At 41.4% G+C, this 25235-nt stretch overlaps 1 protein-coding gene across 1 annotated transcript in view; it reads left to right on the top strand.

Moving 5' to 3' along the window:
• The window catches only part of LOC135898157 (uncharacterized), a 121626-nt gene that overhangs the window by 5631 nt on the left and 90760 nt on the right, over positions 1-25235 (top strand). Inside the window, exons 3-5 of the mRNA XM_065426941.2 lie at positions 2873-2950; positions 13822-13879; positions 25091-25185. Coding sequence (XP_065283013.1) covers positions 2873-2950; positions 13822-13879; positions 25091-25185 — 231 coding nt within the window. The remainder of the gene's footprint in view (positions 1-2872; positions 2951-13821; positions 13880-25090; positions 25186-25235) is intronic.

Below are 25235 nucleotides of genomic sequence, written 5' to 3'. Positions count from 1 at the left end.
CAAAGCGAAATGTGCTTAACCTGTGCGTCAAAAGAATGTTTTTGTTAATGACGCCGCAATAGTTCCAGAGTACAGTAGCAGTTTGCCCAAGTGAATGAAAGTTTCTGTAATCAAGCTGTAATGAAGTCCTTTCTTCCGTGTTAGTTTCAAGACTCCACATATGGAACATTGTGTTTCATTTTTTGCAACCCAGTTAAAAACACAACAGAAAATTTCCGTCTGTCGTATTTTGGGATGTTCTGTTTCTGACGTTTTGTTGTCTTACGTCTGTTGTTTGTAGTGTGACGTCTTGTACTCGGACGTTCTGCAGTTCATGTTCCATATTGAATATAAAATTGACAGAGACCTATTTATTCCTCTGTATATTTGTTAAAGCAAAACAGTAAAAAATAAAAAACTCACCGCCGGGGATTCGAACTTGCAACTTCAGAATCGCAAACGCAGTACCTTACCACTGCATACGCCGAACGTGATACTACTTGTAAATTTTGCTCATGTCAACTGTAAGAATCTCGGTCTGCCTTGATGTTTACATCTGTATATTGAGAGCAAGATGCGCTTTCACTCCGCCGCGTCTAATGGCGCCTTTCTAGAAGAGCAAACGTGTCGTTATCATCGACAAGTACATCGTGGAGGGCTAGAACATTGATTATGCTTGACGATATCCATATTAAATGAGAAATTCAGAAATAGATAACGGTGACCGGGAGCACTGTTAGGGTTGTTACAGCTAATTTCGAGCTGTCTCTCCTTTCTTACAGTTTTGAGCGCGTATGTAATTCGTGCTTTCAGTGCAAAATAGCCACATAAACACTCGTGGAAGAGTGCTCATTTACACAGCATTGTTTCTCACGGTAGCGCTGTGCTAAAATACTGACACCCGAGCGGGACAGCGTTTCACGCAACTTTGTTGAGCAACAATTGTTTTTTATTTTCGCTTTTCAAAATCTTATGTAATGGTTCCAGAAGATTAACTAAGGTGTCAGTGTAAGAGCACATGCAAGTCAACAGGCCTGTCTGCCACATCTTACCAAATAAAACCAAACGGATACGCAGCTATTCCAGCAGATGGTATGATTTTGATGAGCGGAAGACTTTGATGAGGCCGGTAGGGTGTTGCTGGTGCCTCATCATCACTGCACAATTATGACAATTGGCCACGTTGTCTTCAATACCGGCGTCGCTGCTATCAGCTTCGGAGAAGCACCATTGCATGCATGCGCAAGTGAAAAGTATGGCGTACACCATGGATGTGAAACTCACCCACAATTTTCAAGCGTCGCGACTGAAAGCGCTTTTGTCGCCACGCCAGAACTTATGTCGTTGCGACAGAATGCGACACATTTCTAACACCACGACAGAGAATTCCTATTGCAGTGTCAGAATCGCTATCGCGATAGAAAGTTGTTGTTGCGACTTTGTGAACTCTTGGTGTCGCGACAGAACCTTTCTCTTGCGACTTGAGATTCTTGGTTGTCCCGACAGACTGTTTCTATTGCGAGGCCGGAATATCTGTCCTAATGTCAGAAATGTCTGTCGCAACTACAGAAACGTCAGAAACTTCTATCACACAAGACAAATTTCAGTAGTCACGAAATAAATTTCTGTTGTCTTTTTCAACTGGGAATTAGGCGGATGTAAATAAAGTTAGTGAATAAATTGCGCAGCACCATTTTCTTGCTTGAACAAATTCAAGGACGACTTTCTCTTTTTGTGGCACCTATTATAATTAGTGTAATGTGGTTCCTCTATACGTGTTTCCGTAACTGTCTATAAACCAATGCATATATTTAAATTTGAACATTCGCGTATCACATTTTTATGTTATTACTAGATGGATATGAGGATTAAAGTTAAAATCATTTGATGGCGTGAAAATGAGTTGAATTTTGCGGTAAGTAGGTGGGTTTTCTTGCGTGCTATTCCTAATTTTATCGCCTTGTCACGTGCCGAGAAAACACATACGTGTTGCTGCAGCATCGCACGAAGAAATCATTTTCCATAAAACAAGGTGCGTTGATTAGAATACCCCTGTTTGGAAAGTATTAGGCGTAGGTCTCATAAAAAAATAACAAAATATTCAGGCAAGTGCTAAGCTTCTTTAAATGTGTTTTTGGTCTTTCCCTGTTTTGTTACTCAAAATTTATTTTCCTTTTTTACGAGAACCATCGAGTTCAAATGCAACTTTCCTCCTTTTTCAACTTAAAAAAAAGTTTTCTTTCAGTTTCCTTTTCGTTTTTTTTTAAATTTCCCTCTCTGTGCGTCAAAACAATTTAATATCCATTATCGCAGAGAAAACTGGGTTTTCAACAGTGTCTAGGGGTCCTGAATGAATAGCGAACTACTCGCGACACTTCATCGTGATGTAACCAACAACCCGGCGACAATATCGCACACAATCACGACTGTGAATAATGTTAACTGGATAAGTAAAGTTTGTCGAAAGGAAAATGTTCTGTCATGCAGATGGAATCACGTCATTAGAATGGCCACATAGTCAAATTTTTCAACAATAAGAAAAGACAATGAAAGTTGTAGTGCTTGCGAAATGCGAAACGCAATATCAACTTTCCACTGACTTTCTGTTCCTGCTTTCTTCAAGCCTTCGCGCATGAGACGCTGTACGCAAAAAAAGAACACGCAGACCGAATAAAGCGATTGCCCAAAGGAACGCCAGTACACCATGGCGACGTAGACGATGCTCTCATTCCCGGAAGTTAGAGCTTATCTTGAATTTAATTTTGATAATTTCTATTTGAAAAGTTATACCAATCCAGACCGCTCAGTGCTACCTGTTTAGACGGCTAATCATAAAAAGGCCGACAGGCAAACCGTAGACAAGCGATTGATTATTTTTTGTATTTGTTTTCAGAGCCTGTGGACAACTTGCACAAAGATATGTCTTCTCGAATCACCCGTAGCCGTGATGACGCTGGGATTTATGTGCGGCGTAAGTGTGCCACATTTACAAACATTCTTGCTTCAAGTAGGCAAACTGTAAGCACACAGAGCGGCGAAACACTTACCGCAGGGAGAAGCTTAGTCGTTAGAGCTGCAAAACCTCGCCCTCAACAAGTTACTCTGTAAAAAATAAAACACAATTTTCTAAAACACTTTTCCGGTGTTGATATCACTCTTGTAATTGCTTGTGCCGAAAACTACTCGTCGTCTTTCTGCTCTAATTTTGCTTAAATCCATGTTATCCTGGGCACTTCGCCGTAGTTGCTTCGCGTATTCTTGTATTGTTCGACGACTTCACTTGCTAGAAATTTCAAATCAGATGCTACGCGAGACTGAGTACAACGGCAACACTAATCACATGGCATCGAGGACATTTTGCGGTAGAAAGCTCCGCATGGCCAACGAACGGCGAAGACCAAACTCTGAGGCACCATCCAATCCATTACATATAAATCAAAGCCATCTTAAGGCAAGGACAGTGTGTTCTGTTAGACCTGGCAGCATTAAACAGATGCGCAACGTGAGACAATCAGAGACAATCAGACCTGTCTAATACAATCACTTGAACGAATTCAGAACTGCGCGGTACGTTTTATAACCAGGATATATGACCGACAGACTAGCGTTACTAACCTGAAGTTCTCGCTATCACTCCCAACACTTGAGCTGCGAAGGAAGGTAGCTTTGCTCTGTCTCTTCCACAAAATAATTCATAGTCAGCATCCTACTACCCTTCCCCTTACCGAACCACATCGTACATCCCGTCGTCTTTGTAATAGCCACAGCTTTAGGCGCATATTTGGCCGAACCACGGCTTTTAAGTCATCAGCGCTTCCACGTGCCATAAGCTACTCGAATGATCTTCCTGATCGCATCGTTGCATTACATGACTCTGCAGCCTTCAAAGACAAAGTACTGCTCTGGTTTTCCTAACTGTTTTATTCACTGCCTTGTACTTCGTTAGTCACCCTTATAGCCGCCATTTCAATGTTCCTTCATAGATTGCATATACTGTGCAATATTTTTCTGGCCTTATATTTGTAACTTTATACTTCTCATTAGTTCTTTGTGTCCTGTGAAACTGTTACCCATTGTATAATGATGCATGAGCTGCTTTCTTGTATCCTTCATTTTCTGTACATGCCCCCCTCACACAATACTCCTATTTGGAGCCTGTGAGTATTTTGAATAAATAAATACTTTGCCCTGAAGGAGAGGCGCAACTAAACGACAGATAATAGTTCGACTTATGACATGCTATAGCGACAACGAGCAAGTAACAAGGCTTAATTCAGATTGAAGCTGGTAGCCTTTGCTCTGCAATACTGTTACTCCAAGCGTGTTGTCCGCAGAAAGCACGATGCTAGATACAGACGGCAGCGCATGGGAGGCGCAAAAGTCTTCGTAGCCTTAAGTGCATGCGAATTTCGGAGCGAGTATATCATACCCTACGCAATGAGCGTTTTGTACCCAATAGCCTACAAAGAATTTCTAGTTACAATGAATAAAAATTTTGCAGAGAAATGTTAGTACAACCTACAAACGGTTCCTGTAATGTTTTCATATCGTTCTCAATCTCTCTAAAAACTTCATACCAACATCGTCTCGACTATTCACCATTGATATTGATTAAAAAGTTAATTACAAACCTTCTTTAAACGATCAAGGAATATGCTTCAAACGTTCAAAGGATGAGTTATTAGCCGTATTATTACTTCACAGAAACCCTGTAGAAACAATCTACGAACTTATTATTCCTCAAGCTAGAAACATCCTAAAAACGTTTTTCAACTTCTTTTCGCTCACCCTAGATACATCCTTGCAATTTTCTTGTGCGTTTGAGAAAGATAATGGCGATGCTTGTCACTTTGTCCAGAATTTTCTAAGTATTCTGGTACTGTTCTGATGTAACCTATAACATGAGTTGGGTATAAATGAATCTGTTAGCAAAATACAACAAGCTTTTGAAATACTAATATTTATTTTGCAACCTTTTCATGTATGCTCTTAGAAGCCACAAGTAAGCAGCGAAGATAACGTATTCATAATTACACCGTGGTAAAATTGGATGCTTGCTGTGAGCCTAAGAGAGGAGAAAATGTAGAAATAGAATGGACTGCTGTATTGCGTCAGTGTACCTGGACGAGAAAGCATGTAGCAGTCTTGCAAAATATTTTAGCATCAAATGGCCTACAGCAAATGCAAAGATTTCAACTTGCTTTCTTGCCACGCATGCATAGCATGGTATGCCGACATGTTGGGCCGAAAGCCTCTTTTTGGGTGAGGTTCCTGTCGGCATTGGATCACCTTCCAAAAAACGAATGATGCGATACTGCTGTACAGAATATGCACCTGTTACGTGTAGGAACCCTCCAATTGTGTGAAGGGACCATAAATCAGTTGCAGCAAGGATATTCAATGCTTTTAAAACGACTTCAGCTTGACTGCCAATGAATACGATGACATCATTTATGCAGTATACAACTTTAGACAAACTTGAAAGACAAACGTGATCTTGAAACGATCCTTATTATAATTTCATTGTATTTGTCAACACCAAGCTGATAGGTACGAAAGGCAGGTGCCTCGACGGCTCAGCTGTAGAATATCCGTAATCATATGGTCTTACAAAGAGTATTCTAAGTTGTGTTTGACAGGTAATAGATAATATGTGCTCGTCCTGTTTCCGTTCTTCGTCCGTGTTTAATTTGCACCGAACAGTGTACCTTATTCAAGAATTAGAAAGTGGTTCGGCAGCGCAAATCGGGAACATCCACTCCTCCATCAACTACACGCGAATATATCTTGTAGTTGCTAATAACCACAAGAGAATTATTGCAAGGAGAGTATGCAGCTTCGCATGGTAAGCAGCACGACGAAAAAAGACATTTGGCACGTCAAAATTAGAAGCAGCTTAGGTGCATGGTAAACTTGTTTTTTTTTCCCCTCTAGGCGGAAATTAGGCTTCAGCATATTACTGACACACGCGTGTGCCCAGGCACAGGTGTTATTTAAAATTTTTTCATGTATGTGCCAGGTGTGTTCGCAACAACTCATTGTGCACAAAATCTAATCTACAAGAACCCGGCAAGAAGCTAAACAAATGACAATGCAATCACAGTGACTAAACCGTGCTAAAACAACCACACAACTATCCCAGTATTAAACCTTATCAAAAAATTTACTGACATGAATTCTGAGCTTTTAGACATAACATATGTATACGACGCTGTCTACATCTGTGAGATAAGCAACTTTAAACAACGGCGATGCCAACATCAAAACGATGTAAATAAGACGGACGTAAAATGATTCGGGAGAGGATGCTGCAACGACTAAGTACAATAGTGAGTGAATGTGCTCTAGTATAATCGGCCAGGCAAGAAACAGGAAGCCATGCCTGTACCTAGAGCCCTACAGATGCAATCAGCAGGACACACGCTCAACCGAACCCAACGATCTCTCCCTGGTGTTATGCGCAGTGCTTGCCTCAAATGCTAGATATTACTTAAATGTGCACTTAAGCTTTTTTGCGCCATTGTGAACAACGCTTACGTATGGAAGCCGAAATATATTGCTTTTAAATTCTTAGTTGGTTGATGTATGCCTTAGTCATGTTCCATCCCGTTCAGACAGGCTCCCGTGAAAGTCTCGATGACTTAACTTTTGTGCGAAAGTATAGCTTAAAGCACTTTTTGCCAAAAGTGTGCGTTTAGGTGATAAAAGACATTTTCCTAGATGCTCTCGAGCGCATTATTCACAGCACAAAACCTCAATTCGCGGTTCTTAAAAGGGCACTTTGGCTAGAATAATATTGTATATGTGGAGTATATGAGGCCCAATTGCTCACGCGCCTGATTATGTTTGGGTAAGATAATTAAACTGAGGGCACTCCAGATACAGAATTTTATTCGGTGAAATATGACATATATATAGCAATGATGAAAATGACATAATCATGCTGATATGCCTTCCAATATCGCTGCCGTCACAATCTTGCTTCCAGAAAGTGCACCTCCCAATCAGCAAGCACAGTGGAGCGATGGCTAACCCATTCACGCGCTTTCTTCCTTATAACATAGGCCTGAAACAGCTCCCGTGTAGGGCGATCCCTATGACGCTATAAATTTTTCTGCTTTTTCGAGAAGGGGAAGGCACACCTTCTTTGTCTATTTTAAACAAATCCTGCAATGTTTTGCTACGTGAGAATGCTCGTGAGGTTACCTATTCTTAAAACGTTATTTTAAACAGATATAATACAGCGTTCGTTCTGTTCTACATAAACACACCCGCAGGAGAAAGGGAATTCGTAAACCACACCGCACGTGCAAGGAACAAACTGTGACCTGTGGTTTACATGACAAACAAAATCGCTGTGGCTAGGAATCTTTTCGGTCCTTCGCAGGACCAGTGAAACACACGGGCCTTTTTTTAAAGGAGCAGGAAACACTACGTACACCCCATAACCTTGCGCCATGTTCTTCAAATTGTACGACACCTTATGTTGGTAGGGGATCACAGCTTGTCTCTTCCGCTCTTGGATGTTGTGTTGAGATGAAGCTGCGACGTTACACCTAACTTTCTCAATAATTTTGTCGCAAGCCGCTGTTATCCCATAGCTCGGATAACTTGCTGTATTTAACTTAACCACTTGATGTTCAACACTCTCCGCTACTATGTGGTCGCATGATTTCATCAGGGCAAAACCAATGCTGGACACAATAGTGCCGTTCTTTCTTTAGTGTGTTAGAATGACCTGAAGAAAACTTAATGGTGTTTACATGGATCTAGGGCGAAATAGCGAGCAAGTATGAACCACTTCAAAGCGTACGCAAATATCCAAATACTGTAGGTCGTTTTCATGAGAGTGTTCAGCGGTGAAGTTCAGTCCGAGTCCCGATTCATTAAATACTTTCTGGGCCTGAAGAACTCGGTCCTCCAGCCCTCCCCTGTCGACAAACAGCAGGTAGTTGTCCACAAAGCGAAAAAAGTCAACAATTATTCTACCAAGGTCGTCACTGATGGCCCTATCAAATTTTGACCGATACGATACATCTTGCTAAGGACGGGTGCTACTCTTTAGCCAATACAGACGCCCGGACTTCCGAATGAAAAGTTGGTCTCGCCAGGAAATGTAGGTGGATGACAAATACATAGACAAAAGTTCCAAAAAAGGCTTCCACCGAGGTACCACACGGCAAAATAAACTACTGCTCGTCATTACATTTCGTAATCCACATCTTCAGAGCAATCGTAAGTTCTGGTTGGGCTATTGCATAAAACAAATCCTAAACATCTATGCTTAACTCATTGCATCCGCCTGGGTTTGCATCCTGTAGATACCGCACCACTGCAGTGGAAATGGGCATCAAGAATGGATCCACAACGTCCAGTTTGGAGAGGTGCTCCTGAATGAAACCAGAACCAACATATTGCCAGGTTCCCCTCTCGGATACGATTGAGGGAGCAAGTAGCTACGGTTTATGAGTTTTTACAGAGAAAAAAAAAAGCGAAAGTTCCGGCCCTGTAGCACTTTTAGGAAGGAAGCTCAGGTTCAGGTGCTCTAGCAGTGCTAAATCACGGTTTCTAACACGGCTCCACCAACTTGCCCAATTTGCCGCTCTACCGCAATATGTCTCTAGCTATTTAAAGTTGACGAAAGCATTTGCATCTGAAGGACAAGATGCTCTCGACGGCAGCGCTGACCCTGTGCTCAGGCAGCTGGTTGATCAGGGGCGGAAGACGAAGCATGTCCACCGTTTGCATCGCTCATTGTACAGAAAGAAAGCGCAAACACGGGAATGTGTGGCTAGTGTGGAACGGATCCCCTAGCAGCGGTGGCGGCGCCAGAGGCGAAGTAGCGTCGGTGCAGTCAGTCCGATGCGATTGGCAGCACTTTGTTTCAGCCGTGGTGATTGCCGTGCATGCGGTATATAAATAATTGGGAAGTGAATTTGTGCATCGGTGCTGATAATTTCCACATGAGCTACAAGTTATAGTGCTTGTAATTTCCACCGCTTTGAATAATCCAGCTAAAGGACAAGAATTAGGCCATCTGCCACAGTCGACATTTTTTAATACCGGAAAACCTATAGAATAGGCAGTTCGTGGGTGCCGTCCTCGTTTGCCAACTTCAGCCACAGCTATAGTGAATAACGCCATCTGCCTCATAGAGGACGATAGTGTAGACGTAGTGTAGGCTACCTCTTGGCTACTGAACTTTGAATGCGCGAGAAGAATGCCAGTGGTTGACCCAAATATTTTATCACGATAAGCACTTAGATATTTTAGTGTTGCATTGGACAGGGCATGCGCGAGCATGCACTCTTATGTTTTTGTTCCAACGCCAAGTGGTCACACACTGAGCCGATTTTCCAATCAAAGCTGGCAACTCACAGACGCCAATCCGATTCGTCGCTAATCCTCGCCAACGGCAATTCTCTTCGTCGAGCGAAAGCTTATGCGTTCGAAATAGTTCCAAATACATAAAGCCATCGCGACTGTTGATGAACGTCGCTTGTTTCCGTACTCATGAGAAATTTGCGCATATGGCACTTACTGCGGCACCAAAATGCTACGTAGTGCTTTCGCGAACACCTTGTATAATCTGAGATCTCAGAAATTTAACTGAAAACTACCTAAAGCATCTGCAAATCTCCAAAATGCGACAGCAACAAATTCAAGCAGTGCCGTGCCGGCTCACTCAAGCTAGAGAGAAAGATCTCACCGGCGCAACTTTACATCCTCGAACGACAGAAAGCTCCATACATCGCTAAATTTCCACCACCATAGCCGCGGTAGCGCCCATTCTTCGCGTCTGTTTAATAAAACATGTACACATTGGCATTTGCATGCTGCCCAGTTAATTCTCTATCGTCTTTCTGGGGACTTCTTTTCGCACACTAGCAACCTAACGTTATCGCTTCAGTGCGAGTGCAGCTTACTTGCATCCGAACGTTCTAAAATCTGAAAGCTTGTTTTAACCGATGTCAGTTTTGTCGGCGACCACTGCAATGAGCAATCGTGCGCGATACGAAAGTGCAATACTTTTTCAAAGACACGCGGGGACCAGCTACTAATCCGGAACCTGCGTATGAGTCATGCAATAACAGCCGAAGCAGGTAAGATTTCGACGATCTGAGTGTGGCCAACACTATCCATGCGCTGAGCGTTTTATTTTTTATGCTGACCACAGGTTCGCCCGATAAGCAGTAAGTTTCGTAACTCGCGTTGTGCCACTCTGGTTGTTCACCTTTGCTACAAGATGATATCTAATGGCAGCTCATACGTACTTCGTAAATTCCCAAAAATCATAATATTATAGTGTGTGATACTGGATGGCTTATTCTCCTCGAAATTTGCTTCGTTTGGACTACCGATTTCTGGTAGAGGGGTACATGGGCTCGTGTGGGACCAATCCTTCATGACCCCTCTGTAGGGCCTTAGCAGTATGGGCACAGAATCCCTAAATACCTTTGTGTATCGTAGTTATTTGCACCTCCAACTCTCCTCACTACTCTTCTCACGACACACATCATTATATATGACCTTGTTCAACATTATATCTCTAGTTACAGTCGAGAAGTCTTCGACGGCTAGATTTATGCATTGCATTCTGGTATCTTTCGTAAACGATGTATTGCATAAACTTAAACACTGCATTACACTTTGCCTTAGATGCCTCAAGGGGCAATGAGAACAAACCATCGAGCTTGAATTGTCCGTTTCATGCCGAACTTAACCCGCATTTCAAGCAAGCAGGGCAAGGTTGAATGCATTCAATGAGAAAGAAAAAATAGGATATATTAAAATTTTTCATGTTGCACTTGAACCATACAGCAATTAGGCGAAACTAAGAGATCACAAAATGAACCACATCGATGAAAATGACACTCTCTCAGTGATGCAGCCCGATCTCGAAGCCCAAGTTTTTGTTTATGGCAAGCACCGAGAATAATTGCAGGATCTTTGGAAATACTTTACGGCCGCGTTATGCCATTACTTTTCCTGTCGCTTTTTTCTGTTTTGCTTCAGTTCTTTTGTTTTTTCAGTCAGTCGGCTACTACTACATATAGTGTGAACGAAGGTATTGCAAGCACGTGGTGACGCCCTCGCTTAGCCATTGGGTGTCTCAGCGTTCCCAGAAAAACGACCGGTTCAATCTGTTCAGCAGCAGGAGAAACGGGTGACCACCCATTTCCTGACGTCACGCAGTCCTACCCGAAATGGAGGCCGCTGTGGTTCGAATGGAATTTAGAGGCAACATTTAAAACACGAAGTTCAAGTTACGACATCCACTGAGATCAATTTCCCGCCTCTATAAATATACAGGTGCTTTACTCTCACATGCAAAAGTAAAGTGATAGTATTTGCACAACCCTGTCGTGGTACCTTTAAACTTAAGCATTACCTGAACTTTGTTTGTTGCTTGGAATGAAAAAAGAAAAACACACACAGACATAACATTTCGTGGTACAGCATCGAAATAACGGCTCCATTAGCTTCCTCTACGATTGGGAAAACATATCAAATTGGATACAGCGCATGCTGAGACACAATGTGGCGCACACAGGTTTTGTTGTCTTGCACATGCTGCTTCATCAATACCGCACACACGTCGCAGTTTTTTACGCAACAATACCTCACCTGCATAATATAAACGTGTTGGATCATCCATCGCTTTCTGTCTACATGATCCGGGTGCAATTCTCAGGGCACCAAGATACGGTAACTAGGAAGCTGCTTGTGATGATAAAGTGTTTGCACACGTATAGGAGGATGTAAGCCTTTCAAAAATGTGGCGCATTTTTCAGCGTATTTTAAAGATTACTAAGGGCAGCCGGGGTGCAATGAGAGCAATGCAAGCGTGCGCTTTACTCGACGCGCTATTAGTGTGGCTTTTTGAATAATAAACAATTTCGAATAACCAATCTAATGTATTTTATTGGATATGGTACGCGAATCAAACAGGCAATATTCGTTACATTGAATATTTACACAATGAGGAGGACGAATGAACTTTTATTGTTGTTGTTGTGTTTTTCTCATGGTGCGGGCGCACCAACACTATGAGTTGGAGGTTGTTTGGTACATCACAGTATCGACATAAGTATGAGAATTTGGTGGGGTGCATCCGGTGTATAATAATCCCATGGACATACGTATTCGTTCGTTGTCTGCGGAGGGCGTTGGATTCTTTCTTGATTAATTTTGGATGTGGTAGAGGATACTGTCTTCTTTCGAATAGGTAATGTTGTAATATTACGGCATAGTTGATGAGAATGTCCTCCATCCTCGTCGCTTTCCGTAGGCACTGCGGTAGGAAATCCCAGCTGGTATGCTCTCGAACGACACCATGTGCTGGTTCGTTTCCTGTCAGGTGTTTGTGGCCTGGGTTCCGTGCGACGTAGGTGTAGGCATCTTTTAATTTCCTTTAGAATGTTCACTGCTGCGGAAGAAATGCGGCCTTTTCTTAAGTTGGTACATGCCGTTTGCGAATCGCTCAAGATGATTGCTGTGTCTTTGCATGTGGCGCTGCCGAGGACAATGGCCACTTTCTTCGCCGTTTCTGGATTTTCGGCTGGTATGGTGGCCACGACTAGCTCATTCCCATGGCTGTTGGTCATGGTAATTGCGTATTCTCTTCTACCTCGGCATTTTGCCGCGTCTGTGTATATCGTGTTGGGGTTCTTTGAGTATTTCTTGCTGACCGTTCTAGCTTTTGCTTGTATTCTGTTTTTGTGGTATGATGCATGCACGTTGCGAGGTATTGCAGCGACTGAGATAGAGTTACGAAGTAGGGGCAATTGGGCTTTCGCGTCTGAGTCTGCTATGAAGGTTTAGCTGCATGCGAGTTTGCGAAGCACTGCTCTGCCTGTTTGAGTCCGCTTAAGGCGTTCCGGCTGGCTGGCTCTGTGCGCTTCACTCATTTCTTCCCAGGTGTTATGGATGCCAAGATTGAGGGGTGTCGTGGTCGAGGTCGCACTGAGAACTCCTAGTGCGCACTTGATTCCTTGTCTGATGACGATGTTGAGTTTTCCAATGTCAGCTTTTTTGAGGAGTAGATATGGGGTGTCAAATGTGATAACGATTTCTGAATATTTAGCACTCATGACCGATAATGTGAAATAGGGAAATCTTAAACAGCTCGCCTTTCATGTTTCGTACTTATATTGTTAGACTACACGGATATAACAGTAAGCTCCAGCACTTACACCTCTGTGACGCTGTGTTAATTGCGCTTACTGAGTGTGACACAGACGCTCGTGTGCCACCAGTTCAATATTTATCATATGTTTAGGGGCTTCGTTTGTATATTGCATTCTATAGCGCATGTTTCTCTTTACCATTATGTCCACTCTACAATAGTACTAAAGTAGGTCTGGAAGCTGTGAACTTGCTAAGGACTTTCGTTTCCTTTAGTGCCCAAGTTTTGTGCAACCGATGGCGGCATAGTAACACACCTAATACGCAACAGTGACTGATTTCGTAGGAATATACTTGAGTGCGTAGTATTCCATTCATTTCTTTTTTTAATTTATCAACGTTTTAAGTAAAATTTTTTAAAACTTCGACACTGTACTATAGCTGTATATATACGCTATGAATACTCTGAAATTATTCGATTCGTATGCATGGACCTTTTAATGTCATCACTAGATTCAATATTTCAATCGAAATATTGAATCTAGTGATGACAATATTTCAATCGAAATCTAGTGATTCAATATTTCAATCGAAATATTGAATCATTATCGAATCAGAAATAGTTCAGTCGGCTTCAAGAAATACTGTTTGCGAACTGTTAGCCAACAGTATGATCTATAGGAATCAATTGATGAAACCAGTATTCTCTTACAGGGCATGTATGTGCAATACATTCGAGAAACCATCGAGAATCCGACACCGTCAACAATGGGCAAGTATTTCAACCCCTTAATCATAAAGGCTTTTCGCTCCACTCTACACTAATGAAAGGTCGGAATGGCCGCATGAATAGAACATGACTTCCGTACCGCATCACTACAGTTTCACCCGCTATTGGTACAACGTTCTCATGCAAGCAAACTTCTAGGAAATACAACATAGAACATGCATAGCTCTCTAAAAACATTTCATTTCGATGTTTCTTGAGAGCTACGAACGAAAGAGTTATGCTGGTTCGTTACGCCATATGCACAGCAGAAATTAGAACAAAATATTCATTGACCCTTACGAAATAGGGATTTGTATGTGCACGTAAAGTAACGTACTACGGGTCATGCAGGAAGACATACCAGAGTGCCATATTTTAACATTATGAACCGCATTTCCATGTAAGGGCCTCCATTTTTACATTGAGCGTACCAAGTAGCAGTAATATTAGCAATGTAAATTTCTTTACCAAATTCAAGTACATTCAAGCAAATGTGCTTTAAGAGAAAATCCAGGAGCATTAAAATTACGTCGATAGATTTCAAGCGCCGAGAAAACGATGAAAGTGCTAGTAATAATAATAAAGGAATAATAGTAATAGTAATAATAGTAATAATAATAGTAATAGTAAGTAATAATAGTAATAGTAGTTATAATAATAATAAAGTGCTAGTAAATAAATATTGATAATAAATAGTACTCACGAAGGCCGCATTTGAGGTAGCAGCGCGGCGTCTAGCTTGAACCAGGCAGCTACGTTTGTAGCTTCGTACTGAAGACGTAAGGACGACATGTATCTGCCGCAGTAAGCTACTTCAAGTACCGGAAATACCTTTCTGCATTTCAGTGAGCTAAACATGTAGACATTGTTCATTGTAGGCACCGTTGTAGGGAACTGTTAAACAAGCGTCCAAAGGAGTAACAGTGTCATATTGCACACATCTAACGAAAATAAATACCAAGTTATGAACTCTCAATTAAAAAAAATGCTCCTAATCCTGCCAAATGAAAAGCGGGCGAGGTGGAAGGTGAGTGTATTTTTTCTAGCCCGCACTAAGCATACACCATTTGCGGGCTACACACGCACTTTATCATTGATCGTTTGCTTTTATGCTCAGGACACGAGCAGAAGTAAGCTGACCTCTAGAACTGATGAGTACCACATATTTTATTTAATGACTTTTTCTGCAATTTTGCTTATGCCACTCTCACTTGCTTAGGTAACGGTGAATAAGCTTGCTCGAGCCATGTACTCTCTGGCTAACCAATTTGTTTTATTTACACTTACTGCAGTCCTGTTTGGGCTGTAGCAGGACGGGGTAGATGCGCAAGACTAACACGCAGACTGTATATTTATTTTGCACGAGTAAATGAAACCAGCCAATGCATCAGATTATTCCTAAATCAAAGGGAAAATGAATGTCCTCCAAAGAAGCTTGGGTGAGGACGATGTCATATGGGTAAGATTCGTAGACATACTTGCCGTGCTATATCACTTGAAAGTTCCCACAATGACAACGACACGGAAATAATTATTAGCGCCTTGCACGCCAAACGAGTAGGCTACAACTAGGACCATAATTTTTAGCCTACATTTTTTAAACGCTTTGCTGCCACATCTTTGAAGATGCCTAAACCTTCACTGCGAAAATAATTTATTATTTCTTGATGTTCACTCAACATTTGTAAATCTGTAGAACGTGCCCACATTTCTATACTATACGAGAATTTTCAAAGCGTTGTCAGCTATGCCAATGGTTTCTCTTCACATAGAAAAAGAATGTGCTACATACTACTTCAAAAAATAGAAATCGTGGACTTTGGATTGAGTCTGATATTTGGAAACATACAGATAATGAATTCATAGCTGTAGGATATTTGAAGCTTGCCCAATGTAAGCAGTTGCTTCATCTGTACTAGTTTGGGCAAACCAACTAGTATTATCTAGTCTAGTATGTCTAGAATGTCTACTACTATGTCTAGTATTATCGACGCTGCAGATAACCGTCTGATATATTTCTGGAAAGGTGGTGCAATCGGAAAGTTCTTTGCTGTATGTTGGCATTCCTTGTGGGCCAATAAGAATCAATCTAGACGGCAAAAAGCATAATTTCAGAGTGCTATAGCTCCAGTTATGAATCAGTCATTGAGAAGCGATAATTCTTACTACATTGCGACAGAGTTGGTCGACTTTGTCGTAGAGATCTGTGCGACAATGTGAGAAGTTATCAAAATGTAGTTTCCAAGGTGGCATGGAGAGAATTTATTGGCCTTTAGGTAAAGGTAACAGTATGGGCGTAAATAGCAGCAAAGAGGAAAATTAACCATACTGCACCATACACTGCCGTATCCCCGGGATCTGCTTATCTGGCGTTTCCGTGAAAGAAAAAGGAAGGCTTTTCAAGTAATTACGATGCTAATATTGAGAACATCAAAATACGTGCTTGAAAATCGCAAACTATAGAAGTGAAAATAGCTAAAAGAAATTAACGGTGGAGAATAAATGCACCAGATGTGACAATTGAGCCAATAAAGAAATGCAAATTATGCAGCATTGCATCAAATTTATTGCCCCAATTCCAGTACACATACGGTGCATGTCGACCTTGTCTGCTTTCACGTTGACCTTGGTTGACACGGCTTTCTTTTTTCACCATCTAACTGTTACCATGTTTTCATTGGGCCATAACACACACCTTCTTGTATCGGAACTCTCGTCAAGGTTCTTGCCTATCCTGGGGGGGGGAGGCGTAAAGCGAAATAATCATACTTCATTCTTATTACCTGCGATAAGCGAAAGTGGTGGCTGGCGACTCAAGAGGAAGCGTTTGCACACGTGTCACGGCGCCAAGTACGTTGGCAGCATTTCACACCGCTTTCCATTTCTTGGAACATATAATGAAGCAGCATAGTGTCCTCCTACAACGGTATCCCACTTGTCCGAACTCAGCCGAGAAAAACTTAAAAGTAGGTTGAAGGTTACAATGACTGGTGTACTTTATGTCTTGTCGTAGTACTTACCAAACTAGCGCAAACGAGAATGTGACGCTATATTCAGGACTACTGCGCCTTTCGCGCGCTTTGCGTACGTATCTTTCCTTCATTTCCAAGCTATGCATTTTGTGAATATACTGGTGTAAATTCAGGAACCCACGTGAGCAACAGCGATTAAGCTCGGATAAATAGCCGACGCGTTTGAGCTGTCGAGCACATTTCGACGATCGATGACTGTGCTCGCCGCTGTCGCTGTGTTGTCTGTGTTGCTTGTTTTGCTGGCCAAAGTTATTGAATGAAGTGCTAATTTTTCGCATTCCTAAATTTTCACAATCGCTCTATACAACTTAACAATATGTCACAATATGCTATGCCCGCTGGCGACGCTTTTCATCACACAAGTGTTGCCACACATCATGTGGCTCCCATAGTGCTGTCATTGATGCTTAAGAGCCGAAGCTGCCAACGAGAATGTGCCTGTATGTGCCTGTGCCTGTGACAGCGCTCCTAAAGTGCAGCCACAGCTCATTGACACATAGGAAACCTTGTCTTTGTTTTTGGCAAAACATGTCAAAATCTTCTTCTAAGTAGTCGAGAATGCTTTCTTCTTCGGCGTTATTGAAATCTAAGAATTCTTTCATAGGTTCGCGCGATCTTGCCATCGCAAAGTTGTATTTGAAGAGAATTATCTTGTGAACCGATATTCCGGGTAAAAGATCTACGGAAGGGCCCTTTTCATGAAGGGCTTGAGTAGCAACAGCAAGGTCACGTGGGGTGATGGAACTAGAAGTGACACGTGTCGGTATCTGCACAAGCTGTGTGAGATTAAAGCAGTATGCACTTTCAAGCAACATTTCAGGCTGCGCGCAATTCGGTAGTGAGCACAGTTGTTCCCAGTTTATTGTGGGCAGATTGAAGTGTCCGCACATGATAATCTTGTTGTAGCGTTTGTTGTTTATTTGAAGAAATTTATGCACTGACTGAGCCATCGAAACATCAGCGCTGGGAGCCATATAGACTACATCGACTAGTAGCCTGCACTCACACTAATGAACAAGAATCCAGACCATTTCATCACTCGTCTCATGAGGAATAATAGTGAAGTTAATTCTTTTTTTAATATAATTGCTACACCACCCCATCTTGATCCACGATCCCTCCTGACCATTATATGAAAACTTGGCACTATGTATACATCCGAGAAGTTTTCGCTTAGCTACGTTTGAGTCAGGAGTGTTACATCCGGACGAAAGGCCAAGAGTAAACTTTCTAGTTCGACACTTTTATTCGTTATACTCCTTGTATAAGCGCATAGCGTACTGAGCTTTCGTGGAGGTAGAAGCATATCCAATGATTTCTTGTTCTGTTTTCGGTTTGATATGTTGCTCATTGTGTATACGACACCTGGTCATTTTCCATTCAAGGGGACTGCCTTGTTGAATGCATCACCCCACCTGAGTAGCTTGCCGTTAATTCTTACCTTGTCATAGGTTAACACCACTTAGGCGTGATTGTTCCTGCTTTGATTTCTGCTTTCCCACAACTTTTTTCTGAATAACTGAACACGAGGCGAAAAATCATGGGAAGTACTGAAAGGTGTCCCTTTAGGACTGCCAAGGTTATTGGGAATCTTTATCATCTCCCTCCCACTTGTCCTGTGCTCCCGCTTGTCCTGTGTCGTTCTCCCCTCTTGTGTTCGTCTTAGTTGGCGCTGTTCCTTCCTAATTCAAGTATGCACCATCTAGCCCAAATGAATGTCCTCCCATAAACTAGTCTGAATATGACAGGGCGGCACTTGCTTTCTCATGGCCTCCCAAGCTTGTGAATAAGCTCTACGTTAACATTTGGAACTTTTAGTACGTCCTCAACTATTTTCTTAGAAACTTCCTTTTCTAACGCTTGGTGTCGTTCACATTTGTTTTCCTGTAGCCCGTAAAGAATTAAATTGTTCCGTCTGTTTCTGTTTTCCAAGTCGTCCACTTTAAGACTCAGATGATCGACGGTTGTTTGTAGTTTATCAACTTTACACGTGTATTCGGCGACAGTGACTGCGATATCGTCCACTTTCTTATAAATAGAGTTCAATTTATCTTCGAGCCGCTGGCTTGAAGAGCTCATGGTTACCTTGATCTCGTGTATTTCCTGCATTATATTTTAAGCATTTCATCCGTGGACGACCCCAGATTAGATTCAATATCCCCGCAACATGGGGGGATATTGGATATCTAAGGCTAACTTGGAAACTCTATTCCGGATGCAGAAGAAGTGCGTTCGTATTATTAATAACCTATCGATGTACGAACATACCTCTGAGTATTTTCACCAGGACAGTATTTTGAGTGTCGCTAGCCTATATAAACAAAAGTTATCCGAAAAAGCCTTTTTAGAATACATAAGTAATCGTGAGCACTTTTTTTCTATATATACTAATAACACAACTAACTACACCTTAAGAGCTAGGCACTTTATTAAAGTAAAAACTAGAACAAACTACGGCAATCAGCTTCTACAATGGCAGATTCCTAATTTACTTAATGATGAGCACGCTTTATTTGATATCATGCAAGATTCCTCAACCATTTCAATATTCAGAAAGAAATCAAAACTGTATTTTTCCAACAAATGACACCTGTTTTTTGTAATTTATTTCCTGTTTTTTCGACTGATATGCAATTTCATGCGTTGCAATACTTTTTTGTTCCCATGTGGCTTTTTGGCCTTCCTGTATCTTTCTGTACGCACTTTATTTCTTCATTTTCATTATTTATACTTTTTGTGTTGCAATGATTTCTTGTATGTATAATTGTATCATTCGTATATATAAGTATGTATATGTGTGTATTATGTGTATATATGTATATATTTTTTGCACTGTTGTCTGCTGTGCTCGTGGCGCCAGGGGCCTAGTCAGGCGTGTATAGTCTCGCCTTTTGCTCCGGCGCCATGACAATCTTGTATTGTCAAAATTGTAATAAACTTCAAACTTCAAACATGAGATAAGATTTATAAAACATAAATACATAAATACTGGCTGTCGAAAGAGTCCCGCTAAAACCAAATCGTACGAAATAAGGCAAGAGTGTCGGAAAGTGTTGAAGACAGGTCCAGTAGGTCTTATGGCCGACGCCAGCGCCTGGCAACTATCGGGTGACTGCACATATATAGGAGAGGCTTTTTCCTCAGTCTTACAGGGTGAGTCCTCAGAGCGCGAGGCGTGGGTCTGAAATTTGGGAGGCAGGCTCCATCACGTGGACAGGCTTCATCACGTGATTTTGAGTACGTGGACAGCCTTTTTGGCATTCTATGCCAAATAAGGCCGCCGGTATCGATGCACCTAAAAATATGAAAGAGAATACGGCTAAACCTACGCACGCACGACTTACAACCACGAAGCCCTGATGTCATCAAAAGTGGAGATGTAAACAAAGAGTCACTACAGAAAAAGTATGCAGCTTAAGCCAAAAATTGTTCTCACGCTGCCTTGGCTAACATTAGGAAATCAACATCAAAAATATCATCTACAAATACTCGAGACTTCAAAAGTGATACGTTGTGAAAGTCGATACTAACCTGTAGGCTGCTCGGCCATGGTACGAGTGAGCACTTCGTCGTCGTCTTCGCACGAGCTTCCACAAAATGTTCCGCTGCTCATGGCAGTGTTGATAGGGCTCTTGGAGGAACGCCCCACAAAAAAAATTATTGGTTTCAATTTTGGTTTTACACCTGACAATTACGTTTTACTTTGTGGGATCAATTGACGACGCCAAGGCCGAAAGGGTTAAGGCAGGTGTATTTCAGGTGTAGAAGATGGGTGTCGAAAAAGATGTCATTTGAGCTTTTCTTAGCGTGGCGATTTACGGGCGAAATGGAACTATCGAGCTATGGCTATCATACAGGTATTTTCTTTGTTAAAAAATCGAGAAATTCATATCCAACGTCTACCAAATTAGCTTAATTATCGAGTGCGACGTCTTGTCATAGCATAATTTGGTTTTCGAGAACAAATTTCTACTGAACTTACATTAACAGCTTCAACTGATAATCACAAAAATTCTGTTGAGGCGGACCATATTGCTTTTTTTACATTGAAGGAAATGATTTACCTTTTTGTCCGTAAGAACTGTTTACCAAATTAAAGATCATTGCGATGACTGCTGCACGCTGAGGAATGAAGCGTAACTAAACTACTTCAGGCGAAGAAATGCGTGTTTATTTGTAAGTGATTCCACGACCTACTGAGCTAGGACAACCTTTATTGTTATTTCAAATTTGTGAGTTCGATGTTTAACATCTCTTAGCTGTACACCTTATAGTGACGATACTTACATTTTATATTCAAGTATAGGCCAAGATATATTTCGTTATCCAAGCTAAGTACTGATGGACCGAATATATTGAACCAGATCTGAAAGAACGTAATTATGAAGAACGCGGAAAATACGGCACACTTGGGAGTGGTTACACGTAGAAATGCAAAAACAGTACAACTTTTCTAGACCTTGGGACGTCCCGAACCCGCTCATTTTAAAGGCTGATGACATGGCACATCCTCCTCTTCAATGGCTGCACCGTCACGTGCCCAATTATGCACGCACTAAGCCACATATTTAGCCTGCCAGATGGATGCGACGCTGCATGTGCAATGATGCCCCAGCAGGCACACCTTTGGTCAGCCAGAACAATAACTTCACAGCCTCCACGGAGAAGCGTGCTGTATCGCATCCCCGAGGACCGGGCTGGCTTCCCACCATGACCCAAATGTACCGAATGTTTTCGAAAGCTATTAATTTACTTTGTTTACAGTAACCTCCCTGAGAAATCTGACGTCAACACGAGCATTTTTGGCGTATTTTTGCTGTTTCTGCCGTTGGCCTTTTTTGCTTCCATATTTTAGTCAAGCCGACTACCACAGAATGTGGCGTAATGGGCATATAACCCTTTATAACCCATTAAATATTTCTCATACGTATCCGCCCTCCCCTGACTAGTGTTATTGTTGCGTCTGATCCCGCTAAATTTCTAGCAGTCCAAATCTCGAAACATTTCGTATGTTATCTACATGCTTACTAAGTAACAAGAAAGCAGCCTATGGCTTTCGGGCACGCTGTAAAGTTGACTTATACTTTACATCAGCAATACTTTTACGCGTTTGCTATAATTTTAACAGTCATTATAATTATTGTATTTCTTCCTTGGGCAATACTTACGCCTCACGCTTATACTAACTGTAATCTATTCAAAACTAAGCACCTCACGTTATTACGATCAGAAGTCCGGCGGATATTAGTCTCTACACTTCTACATACTAGCAACACTTGCGAGGAAGATTCACAAGTAGTCACTACATATTCCTGCGCACAATTTCATCGATAGAACACTTCCTGTTCAACCAATTGAGGACACCCACATGCCCCCATTCCCAGTCAGCACAATGTCCTCCCAACATTAACCATTTGCTCTCAATGACCTGGACTAGCGATGCCAAGTTTGATCCAAAGTGTTCTATGACTTTCGGAACTCATTGCCAACTTACTTTGAGGAGCATAGGACTATTTAAATACTGAAGTGCAGCCTCAGCGCTTTCTTTCAACTTACACATTTTTGTATTGCTCACGAAGCATTGAACCGTTGTTGTTTCTTATTATTTGGCCATTGACGCTACATTCAATAAACGATTGAGCTATATGTTCTTGGAGGTCTCACATTCAGTTGCTTCAGTCTTTGACTATTGACCTCCTCTTACAGTCATAATGCAGGTGTATCAAATGCTATGTGTAATGAAACAATACTGATTCATATTTCCAGTATTTTCTTATGACTTAAAGCGTCCTAAACAGGAGTCTTTCTTTATTTTGCTTGTTTCTTTCAAAAATCATTTTGTTTGGACAGTATACGAATTTTCTTCGTCGTCTAGGGAGCAGTGAAGTTTATTCTTGAAGTTACGTACCATTTATTCGAGACTACAGGCCGCGGACTCCTCGACCATAAGGGTGTAAAATCCGTAAAGAGTGGTCTGTCTATGGCTGCGACTATACATTATTTCATTTTTTAAGGGTTTTTGGCACCCTTGACAAAAATGTGGTCAGGATCTTCTGGCAAAAATTACACAGCGAAGTTACCTCAACAATGGCCAACCAGAGCGTTGCCGCAATATTCTTTAGCAATGACGCAAGCGATGTTCCATATCGCCGCTTTACCGTCTGTGGTTTTGTGAGCGCAAGCTCATCTCTTTCTAGCAAATCGTGCCACAGGTTTACGGGCTTTTAAACTTGCGTGACAACGCGGGCAGCACAATGACGCCACCGGGATGACAACAGATGCCTTACACAGCGAGTTAAAGGTTTTAAGGATGCCATTAATTATGGCGTGCTTGAGTGCACTGACACCGGCGGTTAGATTGTGCACAATTTGAGGAGTCCTAGCGTAAGGTTAAACCTGGCTGTTCCTGTCGTTGCTTCGCTATTCCCTCGAAATTCCCATGTTTGTTTGCTGCAATACCGCAGCAATGCATGATTGCAAATCTGTCATCCTTCGTGTCCTGCTTGAGGTCTGGAGTGCAAGACACAGAAAGCGCAACTTAAACAGGTCATACTCAGGACTAATGTCACTGTAATAATGGTGAAGAAAGTATTTTGCAACGACAAATACACAATACATGTTTGTTAAGGCCTAATATAAGATCTTTTCAAAGCACGAGTGCTTCCTCTACAGTCCGAGTGATGTGAAGACATAGACAAAACAAGCGACATATAAGCATCAGTGTATGTTGGACATCTTTCATTATTCTATCTGAAAAGGAGCACAGCTATGTGTGTTCAAATAAATAGATAAGTCGGCAGGATTTTCAAGATTGATCCCTAGGCCATCATTTAGTCCCAGCTGCCGATTGTGCAACTTTCCTTGGCATAAAAGTAGGCCCTAATTTGAAGTTTAATAATAATCATATTGCTTATGTTCGGCAAAAAGTGTTTTTCGTATAAGAACTCTCATTAAATCTCGTCCATTCTTTTCTGTTCACCCCATATAGTTTTTAGGCTGTGCGTTCTTACAATGTCAACTAACGTATGGCTTTACTACGTGGAAAAATATATTTAATTATCACCTTTCGTACATACAGCATGTTCAGAACACGACTATTCTTAATGTTGCCAACAGTTCTTTTTACTCGAATGTTGCTCCGCTCCTTCAGGCTAACAACATTCTTCCTACATCTGGCCTTGTTTAAATTTCATTTACTTCTCACACTATCTAAATTACTTACCAAACATCCCGCGTTTTAATTAATAGATTATAGGTTGCCCACAAATAATAATAGCACTAGGTTTGCCCATAATCACAACTTTCTATTCGTAAACGCAACGGGAATTATGGCAAAATGACTGCCCCCTTCTCAGCGATTCAACTGTGGAATGACTTACCCCATGCTCTTAAATCATCATCATCATCCTTGCATGTATTCAAATATGAACCTAGAGATTTTGTTTTGTATAACTAGTTGTCTTCATTACCTTAATTGGTATATAAAGAGTGCACTTCATTTATTAAATAGGCTGTAACAATTTAGATCGGTAATGTGCGATTTTTTTTCATGTATGACTTCTTGTATAAAAATATATAGTATTCCTTTTCACTAATTCGTTCACGTTTTATTTACTCAAATAGAACATATTTTACACTGCTGTATTAATTAATCGTTTTGTACCAATCTCGTTAATCGAGGGTCCCGCTGCAATCGTTTGACTTCGAGAACCTCACCTGTATACTATTAAAAACCAACTATGTATCTTGAAAGAATAATAAACTGAAACGGAAACTGATTTGTTTATTTGTTATATAGGTATATCGAATGAGTCCAAAGCCACCAGTGTTGGTAGGTGTTACAGGGAAAAGAGCATTTCATTGCATATATTGACATATACACGAATAGAACCAATATTTACAGGTTATATAGTTGTCGCTAACGTGAAAAGCTGGTATTACGTAAACATCATTTTTTTCATTCTATAATGCAATGCTATCTGAGGCAGAGCAATCTAAAAGAAAGCTACAAGATTTCTAATGCCTTCAATAACCTTCTTCTCGCATTTTAATGGTTTAGAGAGTGCTGAAGATTTAGCTCATCTCAAGTTATTTCTAGCTGAAAATGAGAGTCTGTCATGCATCTTGTGCGGGAAACGAAAGTATTGCTTATCAGATAATTCATGTATTTTTTGGTCTGCAGATCCCACACTTGGCGCTCTCTCTAAGGCGGTTTCCATTTCATACATGAGTGCAAGTTTTCTTCTTTCGTGGGGTTTGGCATGGGGAACCTGCCTTGTAAGTACCGACTTCTTCAATAAAACACACGCGGTGTCAATGATCCTAGC

The sequence above is a fragment of the Dermacentor albipictus genome, chromosome 10 (assembly GCF_038994185.2).
Source record: "Dermacentor albipictus isolate Rhodes 1998 colony chromosome 10, USDA_Dalb.pri_finalv2, whole genome shotgun sequence".
In the NCBI taxonomy this organism is placed as follows: Eukaryota; Metazoa; Arthropoda; class Arachnida; order Ixodida; family Ixodidae; genus Dermacentor; species Dermacentor albipictus.
The sequence above is the reverse complement of the archived record's forward strand: the minus strand, read 5'-3'. Positions and strand labels throughout refer to the sequence as shown.